Source organism: Denticeps clupeoides, chromosome 16 (genome assembly GCF_900700375.1).
Source record: "Denticeps clupeoides chromosome 16, fDenClu1.1, whole genome shotgun sequence".
Taxonomy (NCBI): Eukaryota; Metazoa; Chordata; class Actinopteri; order Clupeiformes; family Denticipitidae; genus Denticeps; species Denticeps clupeoides.
In genome coordinates, this window is record NC_041722.1 from 5,020,653 (window position 1) to 5,035,621 (window position 14,969).

Below are 14,969 nucleotides of genomic sequence, written 5' to 3' on the forward strand. Positions count from 1 at the left end.
GCTACCCTGACGATGATGATAGCGTGGATAAAACATTCAGACGCGGGAGCAGGCGGGCGGGGGGTCGGACCCACGTCTCCAAACAAGCCTGAAAAGCTTATGAACTGTCAGCGTTCTGTCAGCCTGCAACGGGTGGGAAAAATAGCAGCACACGTGAACCCATTGAAGTGTTTGACTTTGTGTGGCGTTAGCAGATTTGGGTGGCAAAAAAGACAGAGGAGCGGGAAAAAAGAAATGGTTTGACACATGACTGGTTGGAGAAGTAACACTAAACATCCCCCCTTTTCCCTTTCTTTCGTCTTTCTTTATGTCTTTCTTTCTTTCTTTCTTCTCTCGCTCCTGCTCGGGCTCTCTCGCCATTTCAGATGTGGGAGATGACCTGGCGAAGACGGCACCGGCGGTGCAGCCTCCCTCCACCCAGCACAGGGAGCGCAGTGTGGGCTCGGCCATGAAGGACTGTCCTTACTGTGGGAAGAGCTTTCGCACCTCTCACCACCTGAAAGTTCATCTGAGGATACATACAGGTGAGCTTTTCCAACCAGCAGTTTTACCCACAATGCAGCCACACCCAAACGACCAAACTACAGGTAGCAGAAAAAACTGTTTGACAGAAGATAACAGATTCCTGATTGGAATTTTACAGCTTTATTCAAGCTTTAATGAGCTTTAATCAGGACAGTGGTGATTCGTAGAGAATTTACCCTCATACAAGCACCTTGTTCACTGCAGCGTATACTGAGACATGATTCGCCGTAAAGCAGTAGAAGATGGAAAAAAAATAAAAAGGGAGAGGTAAACCTGTTTAATGTTTGCAGATAATGAACTAAGCACCTAATCTAAGAAAGAACCAATAAGTATCAGTAAGACACAAAGTAAAGCTTGAAATTGTAAAAAGCCATCAGTCACAAATCTCTGGTATATTACAAAATACACTAATGAGAAAACTATTTTACTGAGGTTACATGAGGGTACTGAGGGTACATTCACAACTACTCAATACAAAACATTACATAAACTAATACATAAATTAATCATCAATGGTGTTTATTAAATGTAATATAGCATGCAGTGAATTCTAAAACTAGTAGATATTTATTCATTTAGAATAAACTTCATTGTATAAACTTAACTATAATTGAATAGCAATGGAATGTAAAGTGTTGTAAATGTAGAGGAGAGGAGAAACTGGGGCAGTGCGGGATCCTTCTTTACTATTCGACTGTGATTCATAAGGTGAGATTTTGGTCTCAGCGTTCATAAAAACGGGATAGACGGGGGTCTCAGGGCCGCAGGGAATTTTCACAGCTGCTCAGTATTTATCATCTGCAAGTGGCCCTTACAAGGGCCAGAGTGATACCCAGCGCGTTATCCTTAAAAATCCCCGGGGGAAGGGATCAGCGTGGTGCCGGTAAAGGTATGGTGTGTGTTCTCCGAACTTAAGATGGAAATCACTGGCAGCTCAGGAAATCAATTGCTGTTTTCTTTCCCCCCTCCTCGCCCCGCACTTAAAAGGCGGAGCCCAGAGACCACCCAGCGTGTATCCGTCCCGGTTAATAAGTAGCACATACCTCGGCTCTGAGCTCTGGGCTGTGCGGAGAGGCTGGGGTCCGGGCACTCGCCGCTGGGATTCCCCGAGTGCGCCGTCAGTGGCCGACCGCGTTCACCGCACTCGCAGGGAACGGAGTTAAAGGCAGGATCGCTGCAGCAGGGGACCCCGAAGTGGGAGCAGGGAAATATGCTTGTGACCGAGGGAGGTTGAGTTATGCTCGCTTTGAGTGGAGGGTAAGGGTCCCCCAAAGGGCCGTAATTCAGCAGAGAGGATGCAGAGGCCTGGTCCCCGGGCCTCCGTTAACTCACCCACTCTCGCGAGTGCACACACACACACACACACACACGCAAACACACTCACTCACTGACACGCTGACGTATGCAAGGACGAGGTTCTGGTGCGCGCCACGCCGCACGCCCGCCGTACGCTCCTGATGCTTTCCCAAGCTGTGCGCTGCGTCTTTCCTCCAGAGTTCATCACGCAGAGCGCTTCTTTTTTACGATACGCAGCGCCGCTCTGGCGTTAAACGCTCGCCCTTACTTGACATAAACACAGTCTGACACGCATATGACAGAAAAGTGGCCTTTAATATCCCGGCACCCTGCGCATCACAATGGCATTGCTTACTGAAAGGGCCATCGCATTGTGCAACACAATGTTAGATTAATGACTCGCTAACATTTTGTTGAAAGGAACGGGGGGAATTTAAATTTCTCTAAAAGTTAAAGAGCTAATGTTACAGTATTAATTTCCTTTCGAACACTGAGTGGGAAAATATCCATTAGCGAAATTAAGCACAGTTTCTAGGTAGCTAACATTGTGCGGCGTACAGTGTGGGGCCATAGTTAATGAACACTGCAGAGGGTGATATTTCATTATACAAATTAATGCTCACATTTTAATGGGAAAGTCACATAATGAATCTAGGCTTCAGTGACAGCAATTAGAAACACAGATTGTCCCCTTCTGGACAAGGCAGTATTTAGCAGTAAGCAGCTGCGTGTAAAAAAAAAAAAAAAAAAAAAAAAAAGGTCTTTGCTCTTGACAGCGACGAAACATAACTTGAGGGTGGGAAGAAGCCACCTATTACCGAAGCGGGGGGCCAAATCTCTTTGAGTTAACCTTGGTGATGGAAAAGATTCGTCCTCGCAGGAGCCATCAATGTGAACGTTGGAATGTCATGAACTGAACAGTGAAACCCGATCTATTAACGTGTTTTCTGAAGTTGCACCATGCTTAAAAAAATGTTAGATGAAGCACACTGTGTGGTTTAAGGGTAAACTGACGTGTAGCAGTAAAGTGGGGAATTTGGGATTGTTACCCTGGGCCTTAAATCTCAGTCCAAATAAAACCAGAACAGGCGCCCCAGTCAATCCGCTCGCTCCCCACGGAACGCGGATCTGCGTTTTCACTATTATGATAAGCCATATGGAAATTCATCTTAAAGTATGTCATATCTATTAACTATTTTAATTGCCCTTCTGAACAGGCTCTGGGTGTTTGTTCTGAGTGGTTTCTGTGGAGTCGTGACAAATCGCACAAATCCAGATGAAATCGGTTTGCGTCGGACTCCTTCAAGTGCAGCTACCAAATGTATTTTTGGTTTGAAATAAATAAATAAATAAATAACTAAACACGAGCCAGAAGTTATGGGATGATAATGGATATGTACCATTCTCAGACAAAGCCTGCTGCATTTTAGATTGTGCCTGTCAAATTGGAGCAGATGGCAATTTGATATGTAACTTTTTTGGGTTTTTTTTTTTTGTCCCAATTTTTATTAAGCCAGTCTATCAACTATGGCTATGAACACCGTGCTTCTCTTTTTTTTCTGGTTTCTTAAATTATGAAAAATAATCATTTCTCTACCTCTCTGCATGGGCGAAAACCATTCTGTTTTTCAGAGGTTGTGCTGTTTGTGCGGATATCAATTAAAAGTGGATTAACGGGTACATAATGACCTTTAGCAGTAAATTGTGTGTAATGTTGCAAGGCAGGATACAGTATATTCCCCAGATGTCACACATGCCCCTGACGTATGATGGAGCAGATGTCTTACTGAGCCCAAATGGTCCACAAAGAACATGACACACACACACTGACACACACACATACACACATGCGCTCTCTCTCTTTCTCTTTTCCCCAGTCTATCTCACGTACTCCTTTAAGCACATTATAAACATTGATTACAGCAAAGCATTGTTTAGATTTTTAAGCAGCTCTCCACTGTATGCTTTAACCGCCCTGTTAGATTCCCACCACCCTTATCCACACGTGTGTTTTTGTGTGTCTACGTTTTAACAGTGTCTCTGGATCATCAACAGTCTCATGAATAAAAATGAAAAAAAAAGGGGGAAAGAAGCAGATCACTCTAATTTGGCTCTAATTTTGGGCCCAGAATATCATTTTGTCCAGTTAAAGGAATTGAGAATGATCATTTGCATCAGGGACGTTTCCTTATTAAATCAGGCCAAGCCCCTGTTATCCTGCTTAGAGGATAAGCACTTATTGGGTTAAAAGCTCATCTTGTATGGTTTATTTTAAATACAAGCCTCAAACGCACTCTTGTGTAAAAGAATAAAAGACAGCTCTGGTTTCTCTTGCTTCTTTTCTCTCTTTGCCTTTCTCCATCTTTCCTTTCCCTCTCTGGTATCAATACTGTATTGAGTTTATGTTTGTGGCCCTTTATTTGGGAGCTGTGCAGTGGGTCTGCAGATCTTCGAGTCTTTTTCTGGAATGGTGCCCTCCAAATAATGATAAATTACTTGAGCAGTATGCCATTTGCTAATTATATCCATGATTTACTACAGAGCGAGACTTAAATCATTCAATTCAGTCTTGCGTAACAATGCAACATTTTTTCCCCCGGTTAAAAATGGTTTCCATGTGTACAATCTAAACATTTTATAGCTATATATACACACACACACACACACGCACACAATACTTGACAAACATCCCTTTATTTCAGGATTTTTCTGTTTCTTCGTGCATTCTCCTTTGTAGCTGCAGCTAAAGCATTTAATTCCAGGCATATCACCATGGTTAAAATCAAGCTTAGCATTTCTTTCCCTTTTGTTCGTGTTGTTCATTGCTTACTGATGGAAAACCTGGCTTTAATACTCTACACCGCATATGTATTAGCATTCCTGCATTTTCAATGGAGATACTGAATTTATCATGTTTAGACTATAGATTTTATCCTTTGACAAAGAATTATGTTGCTATTCAGTTTTGCTAGCTGCTGCTGCAAACCACACCGGCCACTTTATTAGAAACACGTTCCCTTGATCTACCTATTGTTCACATGGAGTGCGTATTGTTTTGTGTTCATGTGGAAACTCTTTTCTAGACCTTCATCTGTGGTTAGTTTCTTATCCCAGGAGGCATGAAGGTTGAAGGATGGACTATGTGACTTAATGTTGAGACACCTTTTGTGTTCTGCATCCGGGCAGCAGTAGTCTGAGCCTGTAACTATACATGAGATCTAGGATACGTGTAACTGATGAGTTGAGAAAGGAACAAAAATACAAAGTCTTTAAGTGGCCAATGAGTGCATGTTAGATCCCCATCATTAGCACTTTAGTGGCCATTATTCATGATTTCCTTGCCTATCGTGCTAATGAAAGTAAAATGTCCCACATTTGAATTGGCAGTTAGTGGGTGATGAAGAAATCAACAAAACCTCCAGTTCTCTAACACTGGCTTTCCCTGCTGCAGTGCTTTTCATGCTATTCTGCTACAGTAATCCACAAGAGCATTTAGGGCCGACAAAAAAACCCATATGCTTCGCATATGTGCATTTGTGTCATTTACATTCTTTCCCCGACCCTCTATGAAGGGCTTTCAACGTCCATGTTTGGGTCTTGGAGGTCATAGTTTTCTCCACTGGGAATAGAAAGCTTCTGGAGCCTGTGATTTATCTTTTCAATGATAAACTGCAAATAGAGAGTGTCCACGACAGAGTCCTGACAGCAAACAAGGCCGAGTGAGAGAGAAAAGGAGGCAGTTGAGAGAGAGAGAGTACACCAGGCCCAAAGACCCCCACCAGCATGTACTCCCCCCATGCAAACAGAGATAACATACAGGCAGTTTTGTTGTCAGCTGAAAATATGATCTCTGTAGTGGACTGAAGGCACCATATGGTGTTTTTTTTTTATTATTATTGTACTGATGTGAGTGATGGCTCACTCGGTAGAGCTGGATCGAGCCAGATCGACCTGTATTGAGAGTCCCCTCGCTTCCGTCAACTCACAGTGATGAACTGCTTGCTGGGTGATGAACAATGACCAGTCTCTTGGACATGAGGTTTAAAAGTTTTTTCTATTTTTTTCTTCAATTCTCTCTTCTGTCTTCTTTTTTCCCCTTACCCTTCTAATATTAGGTGAGAAACCCTACAGATGCCCTCATTGTGATTACGCTGGCACCCAGTCTGCCTCGCTCAAGTATCACCTGGAGCGCCACCATCGCGAGAGGCAAAATGGCAGCACCCCCTCTGCCAATCACTCTTCATCAGCCGAGCACAAGGAAGAACATGGCAAGACTGGCGGTGGGGTCTTCGCCCGGCCTGATGTCCTGCGCGGAGTCTTCAAGGGCATGATGCCAGCCAGCCTGGACTTCAGAGCTGGGCAGCTCCTGCCCCACCAGTGGGGTCCACCCGGGATGATGTCCCCCAGAGAGAGAGAACGAGACAGGGAGAGAGACCGCCACAGTCTGGCTGCAGAAACACCTTCCGAGACCCTGAAGAGCCCTGAGGCTCCATCCACTGGAGACAGCCCAGCCAGTTTCTCTGATCTGGGCAGGGCCTATCAAAGCATGGTGGGCAATGGTGTGAACTTCCAGGGTTCCCTCCAGGCCTTCATGGACAACTTTGTTCTGAGCTCCTTGAAGAAGGAGAAAGACATGCGGGAAAATCAGTCTCAGCCCCAGACTCCACAGCACTACAGCCTGGATGGTGAGCCCAAGGCCAAGAGAAGCAATGGTGAGGGTAACGGCAATGCTGATGAGAAACCCTTATCTGATGACAAGCCTTCAGAAAGGAAGCCTGAGCAACGTTCCCAGTACGAGCCTTTAGACCTGTCCGTCAGGCCTGATACTGCGTCCCTGCCTGGCTCATCAATCACTATCCAGGATAACGTGGCCTGGCATGGCTGCCTATTCTGCTCCTTCTCCACTGCTTCTATGGAGCTGATGGCCCTGCACTTGCAGGCCAACCACCTGGGCAAGGCCAAACGCAGTCATGGCATCAAGGAGGGCAAAGAGAGCCTGACAGTCGAAACTTCCCTCACCCACATCAGCAAAGGAGCTCTGGCACCCCCACTGGCCCTGCTGCACCATCATGAGGGAGCCTCCTCCAGGGAGAGGGAGCCCGAGTCCATGGAGATGAAGAGCCAGTCCGCCTGGTCGAACCACATGGATCAGCCCACACATGGAGGACCCATGGGTGCCTTTCAGAGTGACTTCTACAAACCGTTTGGCCCCATGTTTGAAGGCTCCACCAGGGGCCCCTTGGGCTTCCTGGAGCAGCAGCAACAGACACCGGTAGGCAAAGTGGGTGGACAGTCCCTGGGGGGTGGTGCCTCCATGGATGAGCTCTCAGACAAGGCCTCCTGTGAGGAGATGGAGGCTCTAGATGAACATAATCAGTCTGATGGGGAAGAGACTGGCAGGGGAGGGCACAACAACACCATCTGCACCCCCGAGAAGCCACCGCGCTCCGATGACGATGAGGATGACGAAGAGGAGGCAGAGGGTGAGGAAGAAGAGACAGAGATGGAGATGGATGAAGAAGATGATGATCGCATGCCCATGGCCATGCAGATGCGCGACGAGTCTCCACTGTCTGGGAAGGAAATGCTGAGAGCCGAGCCCCCAGTTGGCCGCCAGAACCTCCGCAGCGGCCCATCTCCTCCTCAACCTCCGGCCCTGGAGAAGCAATGGCAGCCGCAGCAGGCCGGCCTGGGCCTCCTCTCATCTTGCGGGGGTCCGCCAGCTCTTCAGAAGCCTGAGCAGGCCCACCTCGAGCAACAGATGAACATGCTGTCTGTCCTCAGGGCCTACAGCTCCGAGAACCTATCCCCTTTCAACGGCAGTGCTGGCAGCAACAAGAGAGCGGAAGCTTCCGGTGAGTGAAACTTGTCTCCTTCACACACTGACACACAGGGACTATAGGGTACGACACACATGTACAGATAGCCATAGACAGTCAGGACAGTGACAAAAACCTCACAGCTTCCTCTTTCCTGCAGAGGAAAAAGTGTGATTTGCTCTAAACAGATTTCTACCTTATTTCAAGCAAGTTTAGGACCTATCGGCCATGGCACGGAGCAACAGATTAATCTTTATTCCTAGATGATATTACCTGAGCTGGAGCGTCTCTTCCTCTCTCTGTCCCCTGACAGGGAGAATAATCCTGCCAGCAGAGAGCAGAGCAGGACCCTCTGCTCCCCACGTCATATCAAACACGGCCGCTTAACTATCTTAGCTTTCATAAAGCCCGTCTCCCGAAAGCCCATTACTTTATAAGACCCAAAGATGTACGACCCGCTGAAAAATGAACTGTCAGCTTTCATGATTCCGCTAAGGTTACTGCCGCTCCTCGAGACTCCGGTGTTTCGGAGTGCCCTTTTGGAATTTCAGCTATAAAAAAGGAAGGGGAGCAGTGGCGTGAACAGAAATAGCGGACAAGTGTAACAGAAAACACAGAGTGTGAGAATTGTATTACCGGTCGAGAGAGACCAACCAGAGGCCGAAATTTGACTCAACATCCTCCAGTGTTGACTATCTGGCAATTTCCTTCAGAGGCATTTACATTTACGGCATTTATCAGACGCCCTTATCCAGAGTGACTTACAATCAGTAGTTACAGAGACAGCCCCCCCGGAGCAACTTAGGGTTAAGTGTCTTGCTCAGGGACACGCTGGTCGTAAGTGGGATTTGAACCTGGGTCTTCTGGTTCATAGGCGAGTGTCTTACCACCATGTGACCAAGCACTTCCTTCCCAGATCCTCCTTAGCTGAATGTAACTTCATTTTTGCTTTCTCGGTCAGTCATTAATTAATGTTAAACTCTAAACGTCTTTTTTTATTATTTTTTTTTTTACCCCCTCTCATTTCTTACTGCAAACAGATATAGAAATGAAAAATGTATTTTCACAGAGAATACAGTTCATTTAATATTTTTTTTCTCATGTGCACAAATACATTTTAAGCACTGAGTATATTAAATCAGAGAAAGTTAGGTAGTTTACCCAGTAACAGAAAATTAATTAAAGCTCTTATAAACAGAGCGTTGATTCACAATGTTTTATCACATTAGTTGGTGCTATTTGACATATTTTAAAAGTTATTTTTTAAAATAAACCAATCATGGTAATATACATTTTTGTATTCCTTTATTTTTTATTTTTTTTTATAATAATGTTTTTATTAGAAATAAAATGTTCTCAGCACACTGCGCCATTGTACACTATCCTTCTGCAATAATCTGATAATAAAAAGTGAACAGTAAAAATATGCTTAAATGGCATGAAGGAGCAGGATTAAATGAGATCTGGCCTGGTCTAACATGTTTCTCATTTGGTTTTAATATAAGTGACGTCGGAAAAAAAACAAAGTGCTGAAAAGAAAGCAGTGGGCGCCTCGGTTTCTGGTCAAAACAGTTTACATTAACAATTCATGCCTCCGCTGACCTTTCAGTTATGGAAAATATGTCTGTCATGGAGGGACCTGTTGCATTTTTAATTTTCTGAGGGGGTCATTCACAACCAAGGAAAATGAATGCCACTTTTTTGTCTACTTTGTGAATGTCTTGTGTTGTAATGTCCTGGTTTAATCAAAAGGCATTTGAAAAGTAGCCTTGTGACGTGCTGAAAAAGCCTGACCTTTATAGATAAGGCTTTGTCTTTTAAACAAAAGTTTATTGTTGTCCCCCCCCACTGCTTCTTTTATTTTTTTAAAGCATGTCTCAGTTGCTGGCCTGTCACTGCTAGCTGAGGGCTGAGACGGTGTTGACAGTTACAGTGTGGCAGCGGGGACACACCTCACTAATCTATGTAAAAGCATGGGTGACGAGGAAATAAGGCATAGGCTTTTATTTATGTGTGGGAAGCTGCCGGTGTTGGTGTGCCGTTTCGAAGTACAATGTGGAAACTAAGAAGATTTGTGTGTGAGTGTGCGTGTTTGTGAGCTAAAGGAAGGAAAAAAGTGTAGTATTGTCTGCTGGTTATCGGTGCTGTCTTCTTAGGGCCATTGTGTCTCGGATTACGCCCGACGCACAATCACTGAACCAGTTACTACTGTTTCACCACACCAGTGTGAGTGCTTCTTATATGGCATTACAATGCATGTGTATGTACAAAGTGGGTATATGTGTATGAGAAATGATCTCCTCTCACTCCCGGCGGAGAGGAGCCAAGCTGTACCCCCTACAAAGTTCAGTCTCCTGGCAACATCCATACAGAGACCTCACAAGTATACAGAGGTGACAGGAGTACAGTAAACAGCTTTCCCCCAGCCAGAGAGTGCTCACAATGCATCACGCGAAATCAAGCCAAGATACAAACTGCACTCCTACACGAGGAGTTGAGACGCAAGCCAGGCAGGAGGGAAGAGGCGGATCATTCCAACGCATTAATATTAAGAGCACATCAATTACAGTCCCTCAGGTCTGTGTCTTTATAAAACAGCACCTCCCCTGTCCCCCAGCACACACGCACAATGCCTCTCCCAAACACCTTCCCCCATCTGCGTCACCTATAGGGACTATTTGGGCATGGGGTAGGAGGGGGGTGGGGGGCTGGGGGGGTCTGCTCCAAAAATTCAATTCGGATTGGGCAAATGTGATTATCTGAAGTGGCTTTGCATTAGGTTTGTATGCAAATAGTGCATAAATCATTAATATCTGAAAACCCTTGGCTGAATTGGGCCTGTAGAGAGAGAGTGAGCAAGCAGAGCCCACGCTGGGGAGGAGAGAGCGGAGGCTGCGTCCAGAGTACCTCGCTCTTCATTAGTGCACCAAGAACACCCGCACACACGGCTTTACCTAGGAGAGGACTTGCTGTAACACCATAAATAACTAAATTACAGGGAAGGGGGTGAAAAGAAAATAAATGAAGATGTAGCCCGCCTTCATTTGTCAGAGCTCAGCCTCGTGTTGGAGCCTCCCTGCCATGTCTGTGTAACCATGGCCCAGTCGATTGGACATGCATTGTTGAGATAGCCTAATGGCCGTGTGCCATTGTGAACCCGGCTCATTGTGTAAGTGTATCACATAATCAATAGCCAGTCATGTCGAGAGCACATCTTTCACCATACATCCACTGGCCCCTGCCTCCGGGTTCTGTACCAACCAGAGTCAGACTTAGGGATGGCGTTGGGCAGCACACAGGATGACATTTGTGTTTGAAAATGTATTAAGTTCACCAATGTGCAGGTCCTGTTAATGTCATTAATCAGTGTCGATACTGGTTCAGATCATACAAATGCAAAGAAAAAAATGCTTTTTCTAAACCTTGAGCCACGTCCACAGTTTCTTAAATGAAGCAGTTCATGTTCATTTGTTCTAATTATTCACATCATTTTTAATAAATCTGAGTCAACTGATTCAAACACTGATGCGGGGTGTCGGCGCCCGATCTGTATCAGCTGCTCCACTGGCCAATTGTCATATACAAATATCTCCGATATATTGTGACACGCATATGTACAGAACAGAATGGACAACTGGGACAGGTCTGTTATCTGGCCCAGGCTGTGTATATGACTCAGTTAAGTGTTGTGGCGTAAAATGTGGTAAATATGACCAACACTTACTCTCATGAAACTGAATATGATTTATGCTCATCGTTTGTAAGTTCAGCATACTTCAAAAATGTACATTTATCTCTCAGTTGGCTAGGTCACAGCTAACCAAAGATGGGGGTTGCCCAGCTCACAATGATGTGAGTATACTGGCGCAAAATCGCTGCAAGTGCTTCCTGCACGTCCGTAGTGTGCCTGCGATGTTCAAAAGAACGTTCTCTGCGCCCAGTGGGCGAGATTGGCAGGCTGGAGAGTGCGGGTTACTCGGGAGGGAGGAGAGGTTCAGCACATTGGGGACAAGAGAGAAAAACACTTTCATTTAGAGTGAAGCACCTCTCATGGTAGAGTAGTGGAGAGATCTTCGCAGTCATCCCCTTCTGCTGTTTGTGTCTCTGCGATCGATCCCTCTCTCTCATGCCTAACCCACCGCCACGAGAAGGGTTCACTGCTTCTGGGTCACACTCGTTCCCGTTTTTTTTTTTTACATTTTGGTTGTTGCTGTGGCTGATTGCTATGTAAACTCTTATCTTGATTCACCTGCTATGGATCCATTAGCCACAGCGAGAAATGGCTTGTTTTGTTCTTTTCGATGGCCCCAACAAATGAGAATCTGCCTCTAATGGGAGACGGAGGCAGTGGACAGTGTGACACGCCCGCAACTTCTGGGCAGCACTAGATGCGCCCGCTTGTCCTTAGACGCTCAGAACCAACTCCTTCACCAGCCCTGAGTACTGTATGTGTTTCACCAGTGGTAGGTGGGCTTTGTTTATGACCCTCGTGAGGATAGTTCATTAGGGCAGGACACCCCCTGGTGGAAGACCAACCCTACTGTTCCCTTGTTCCATGTGTGTGAAGGACGTTGTGAGTTTGGTGGAATTACAAGGCAAATGTACGTTTCTCCAGCCTCGGACCGATCAGGAGCCGTATGGCGTCTGCTGCAAATGGGTGTATACTTTTTCCTGTGAAGAGATGAGAGGTAAGCCTGCCACCCCGCAGCCTTTTTGGGTTTGTCAGCGCACAAAGACGCCGGAATAGCAAACAATACGTTGACAATATGCAACACACAGGACGAGCCAGAGCTCAGGGAGGAGGGAGGAGTGAGAGAATCGGGGAGAGGAAAAAGACAAAAGGAAGCAGAACACAGATTGCCTCTGTCAGGAACACAAACTATGTTGGAGAAGAAAAAAAAAACCCAAGAAAGAGGGGAAGAATGTAGAAAAAAACGTAAATGTATTCAAACCCTTCTGGTATTTTTAGCCTCTCCGTACAGCCGTCTCCGACAGAGTCAGTCTGCTCGCCTGGGCTCGCAGGAGTCTTCTCGCTGATGATGGTGGAGGTTTGGGGAGGCGGGGGCTGGTTAACAGGGTGCTTGGGAGGGCAGCACTGGGGTAGAAGCTGTGAGTCGGTTGTCTGCGTAGTTGTAAGCCATGTTCCTGCCGCTGGCGGCCAATTACCTCTGTTAGGAAGCTGTAAGCAGATCGGACCCTCTGCCTGTGTGGGACTTGATCCTGGGCTCGTGGAGGTCACGGGCCAGGCCCACCGCTCACGGACCTGTCAGGCTGAGTGCCGGGCCGCCCCGGAGCGCGGTGATAAAAGGATCGTATGTGTGTGTGTGTGTGTGTGTGTGTGTGAGTGTGTTCCTCTGAACAGGTTCTTTAAAGCTATTATGATAATTAAAAACATATGGTGCCGGCACCGGGCGGAGGAGTGCGCAGATGCACAGGATCAGAGCTGGAATTAGCGACTCCTCTGCTTTCCCGCCGCCCAGCGGAAAGCCGAGACGCCCAGGTCGAGCAGTTCCACAGCGCACAGATGTGCCCCCCCCCCCCTCACTACCACAGACACAAATAACACACTTCCACACAGATGCACTTTCGTCACCAAATAGAGGAACATGCATGCATATTGTGATTAGTAACATTCATATTTCTATACCATCATTAATCTGAAAATGGTGATAAACGTGTTTGCATAGTTTAGAATTTCAATTCCTTTTTTTTTTACTCAAGGTGGTTTAGACCAAGAGCGCTGTTTTCGAATTGCCAGTGAGTGCGGTGTTATAGGCCTTGTTCACTAGTGTATGGTCAAAGGTCTCTTCGGCATTTACAAGAGAAACTGCCACACTTCGCCTATGGTGCAGCGCTAAGTGGTAGTTGGAAAATACAATCTTCACACCTGTCACAACTATTTTAAAAGTCAAAACTACATTTTGACCAATTGTGGAATTTGGTGATGAATATCAATATCAAGAAACTCTTATTTTGCTTACCTGTAATGTAGTCAGCCCAGCCATGTAAGTCCATCTTTGGCCCTCGGTTGACAACATTACGTTGTTTCATTTAGAGATCCACCGGTGATCAGATCTGTTCAGTCCAGTGTTAATTAAACACTGTAAAGATTTCTTACTTCGGCAGCATTGCATTGTTATTGCATTCCAAATACAGATAAACAGGTATAGTTTCAACACAGCACACACACACACACACACATGCAAACACTTTCATTCCCTTGCGCTCTCAATATGCAATATAATTCATTCATAGAATAAAATATTATGGGGGGGGAGAAGGGGAGATAAGAATGCACTGCCAGCACTTCTTTAAAATTGAAAGACGGTTTGATTTCATCCTTTGTTGTTGTTGTTTCCCCCCAACCGTCTTCTCCCTCATGTTGAGACGGAATGTACGCACTTAAAACACTTCGCTAGGATGAAACCTGGTAATTGCCAATAATACTGTCCTCATCAGGTGGCTAATTACCACTGATATGGCCCGTGTTAGTCTGTTAGCATACAGAGAGATGCCGCTCAGACTGCAGCCGAGGCAGCTGCGCGCCGGCGCGGTACCAGCCGGCAACGCCGCGTCGGCCTTCCCGTAGTGATGAGGCAGGGGTCGCCAAGGTCAGCTCTAGTCTGTCAGACCGACCGTGACGACTGTGTTCTCCGCAGTCGAGAAGTGACTGCGAACACAGCGTGTCCTGTGCGTGGGCGTGTCCGACCCCCGCCAAGATTCGGACAGGTTTCGTCTACGTTCCTTCCTCCGCCTCTCTTACTCGCTTCCGAAGGGGGAGAAGGAGGAGGAGGTTCTCTGGTGATTAAAACCTTGTCTTTCTCTCTCAGCCTCAGTGATGACAGACAGTGTTGGTGCTACGCGGCGGTATTCACCGTGCGGCACGAGATGCTCAGTACGGCGGGTGAAGCCGAGGTGCTATTTTCACATGTTCAATATTACCGTTTTAACTTGTACCGAGGTGAATTAGCACCTTGTCACTCACGAGCACAAATACTACTTTCAAAGAGCAATTAATTGTAATAGCTGTTGTCAAACCCAGTGGATGGTACCTGTTGCTCGCTCTCAGCAGCTGTGAGATCTCTAAAAATATTTTTCCCCTGCTAATTTCCCAGATATCAACTTCTCCCGCGCTGAAAGCCTTTGAAAGGATTCATAATCTCTCCTTCTCACTCACTCAGCCCTAATACCTTGATGATGTAGGCTTCATAATTTCCAACAGAAAAAGGGGTGAATGAAGTATCAAGTTCCCTGTGAAAAGAAGTGGAAAGGAATATGTGATACTAACAACTACAAAACAATTATTCTATTCATTCTATTAGAAAATGC

The 14,969-nt window shown here is 46.0% G+C and overlaps 1 protein-coding gene across 8 annotated transcripts in view; it reads left to right on the forward strand.

Moving 5' to 3' along the window:
• Positions 1-14,969, forward strand: part of znf536 (zinc finger protein 536) — a 158,489-nt gene that overhangs the window by 104,277 nt on the left and 39,243 nt on the right. For all 8 annotated transcript variants that reach the window (XM_028955734.1, XM_028955735.1, XM_028955733.1 and 5 more), the window contains exons 4-5: positions 366-524; positions 5,937-7,676. In XM_028955734.1, coding sequence (XP_028811567.1) covers positions 366-524; positions 5,937-7,676 — 1,899 coding nt within the window. The remainder of the gene's footprint in view (positions 1-365; positions 525-5,936; positions 7,677-14,969) is intronic.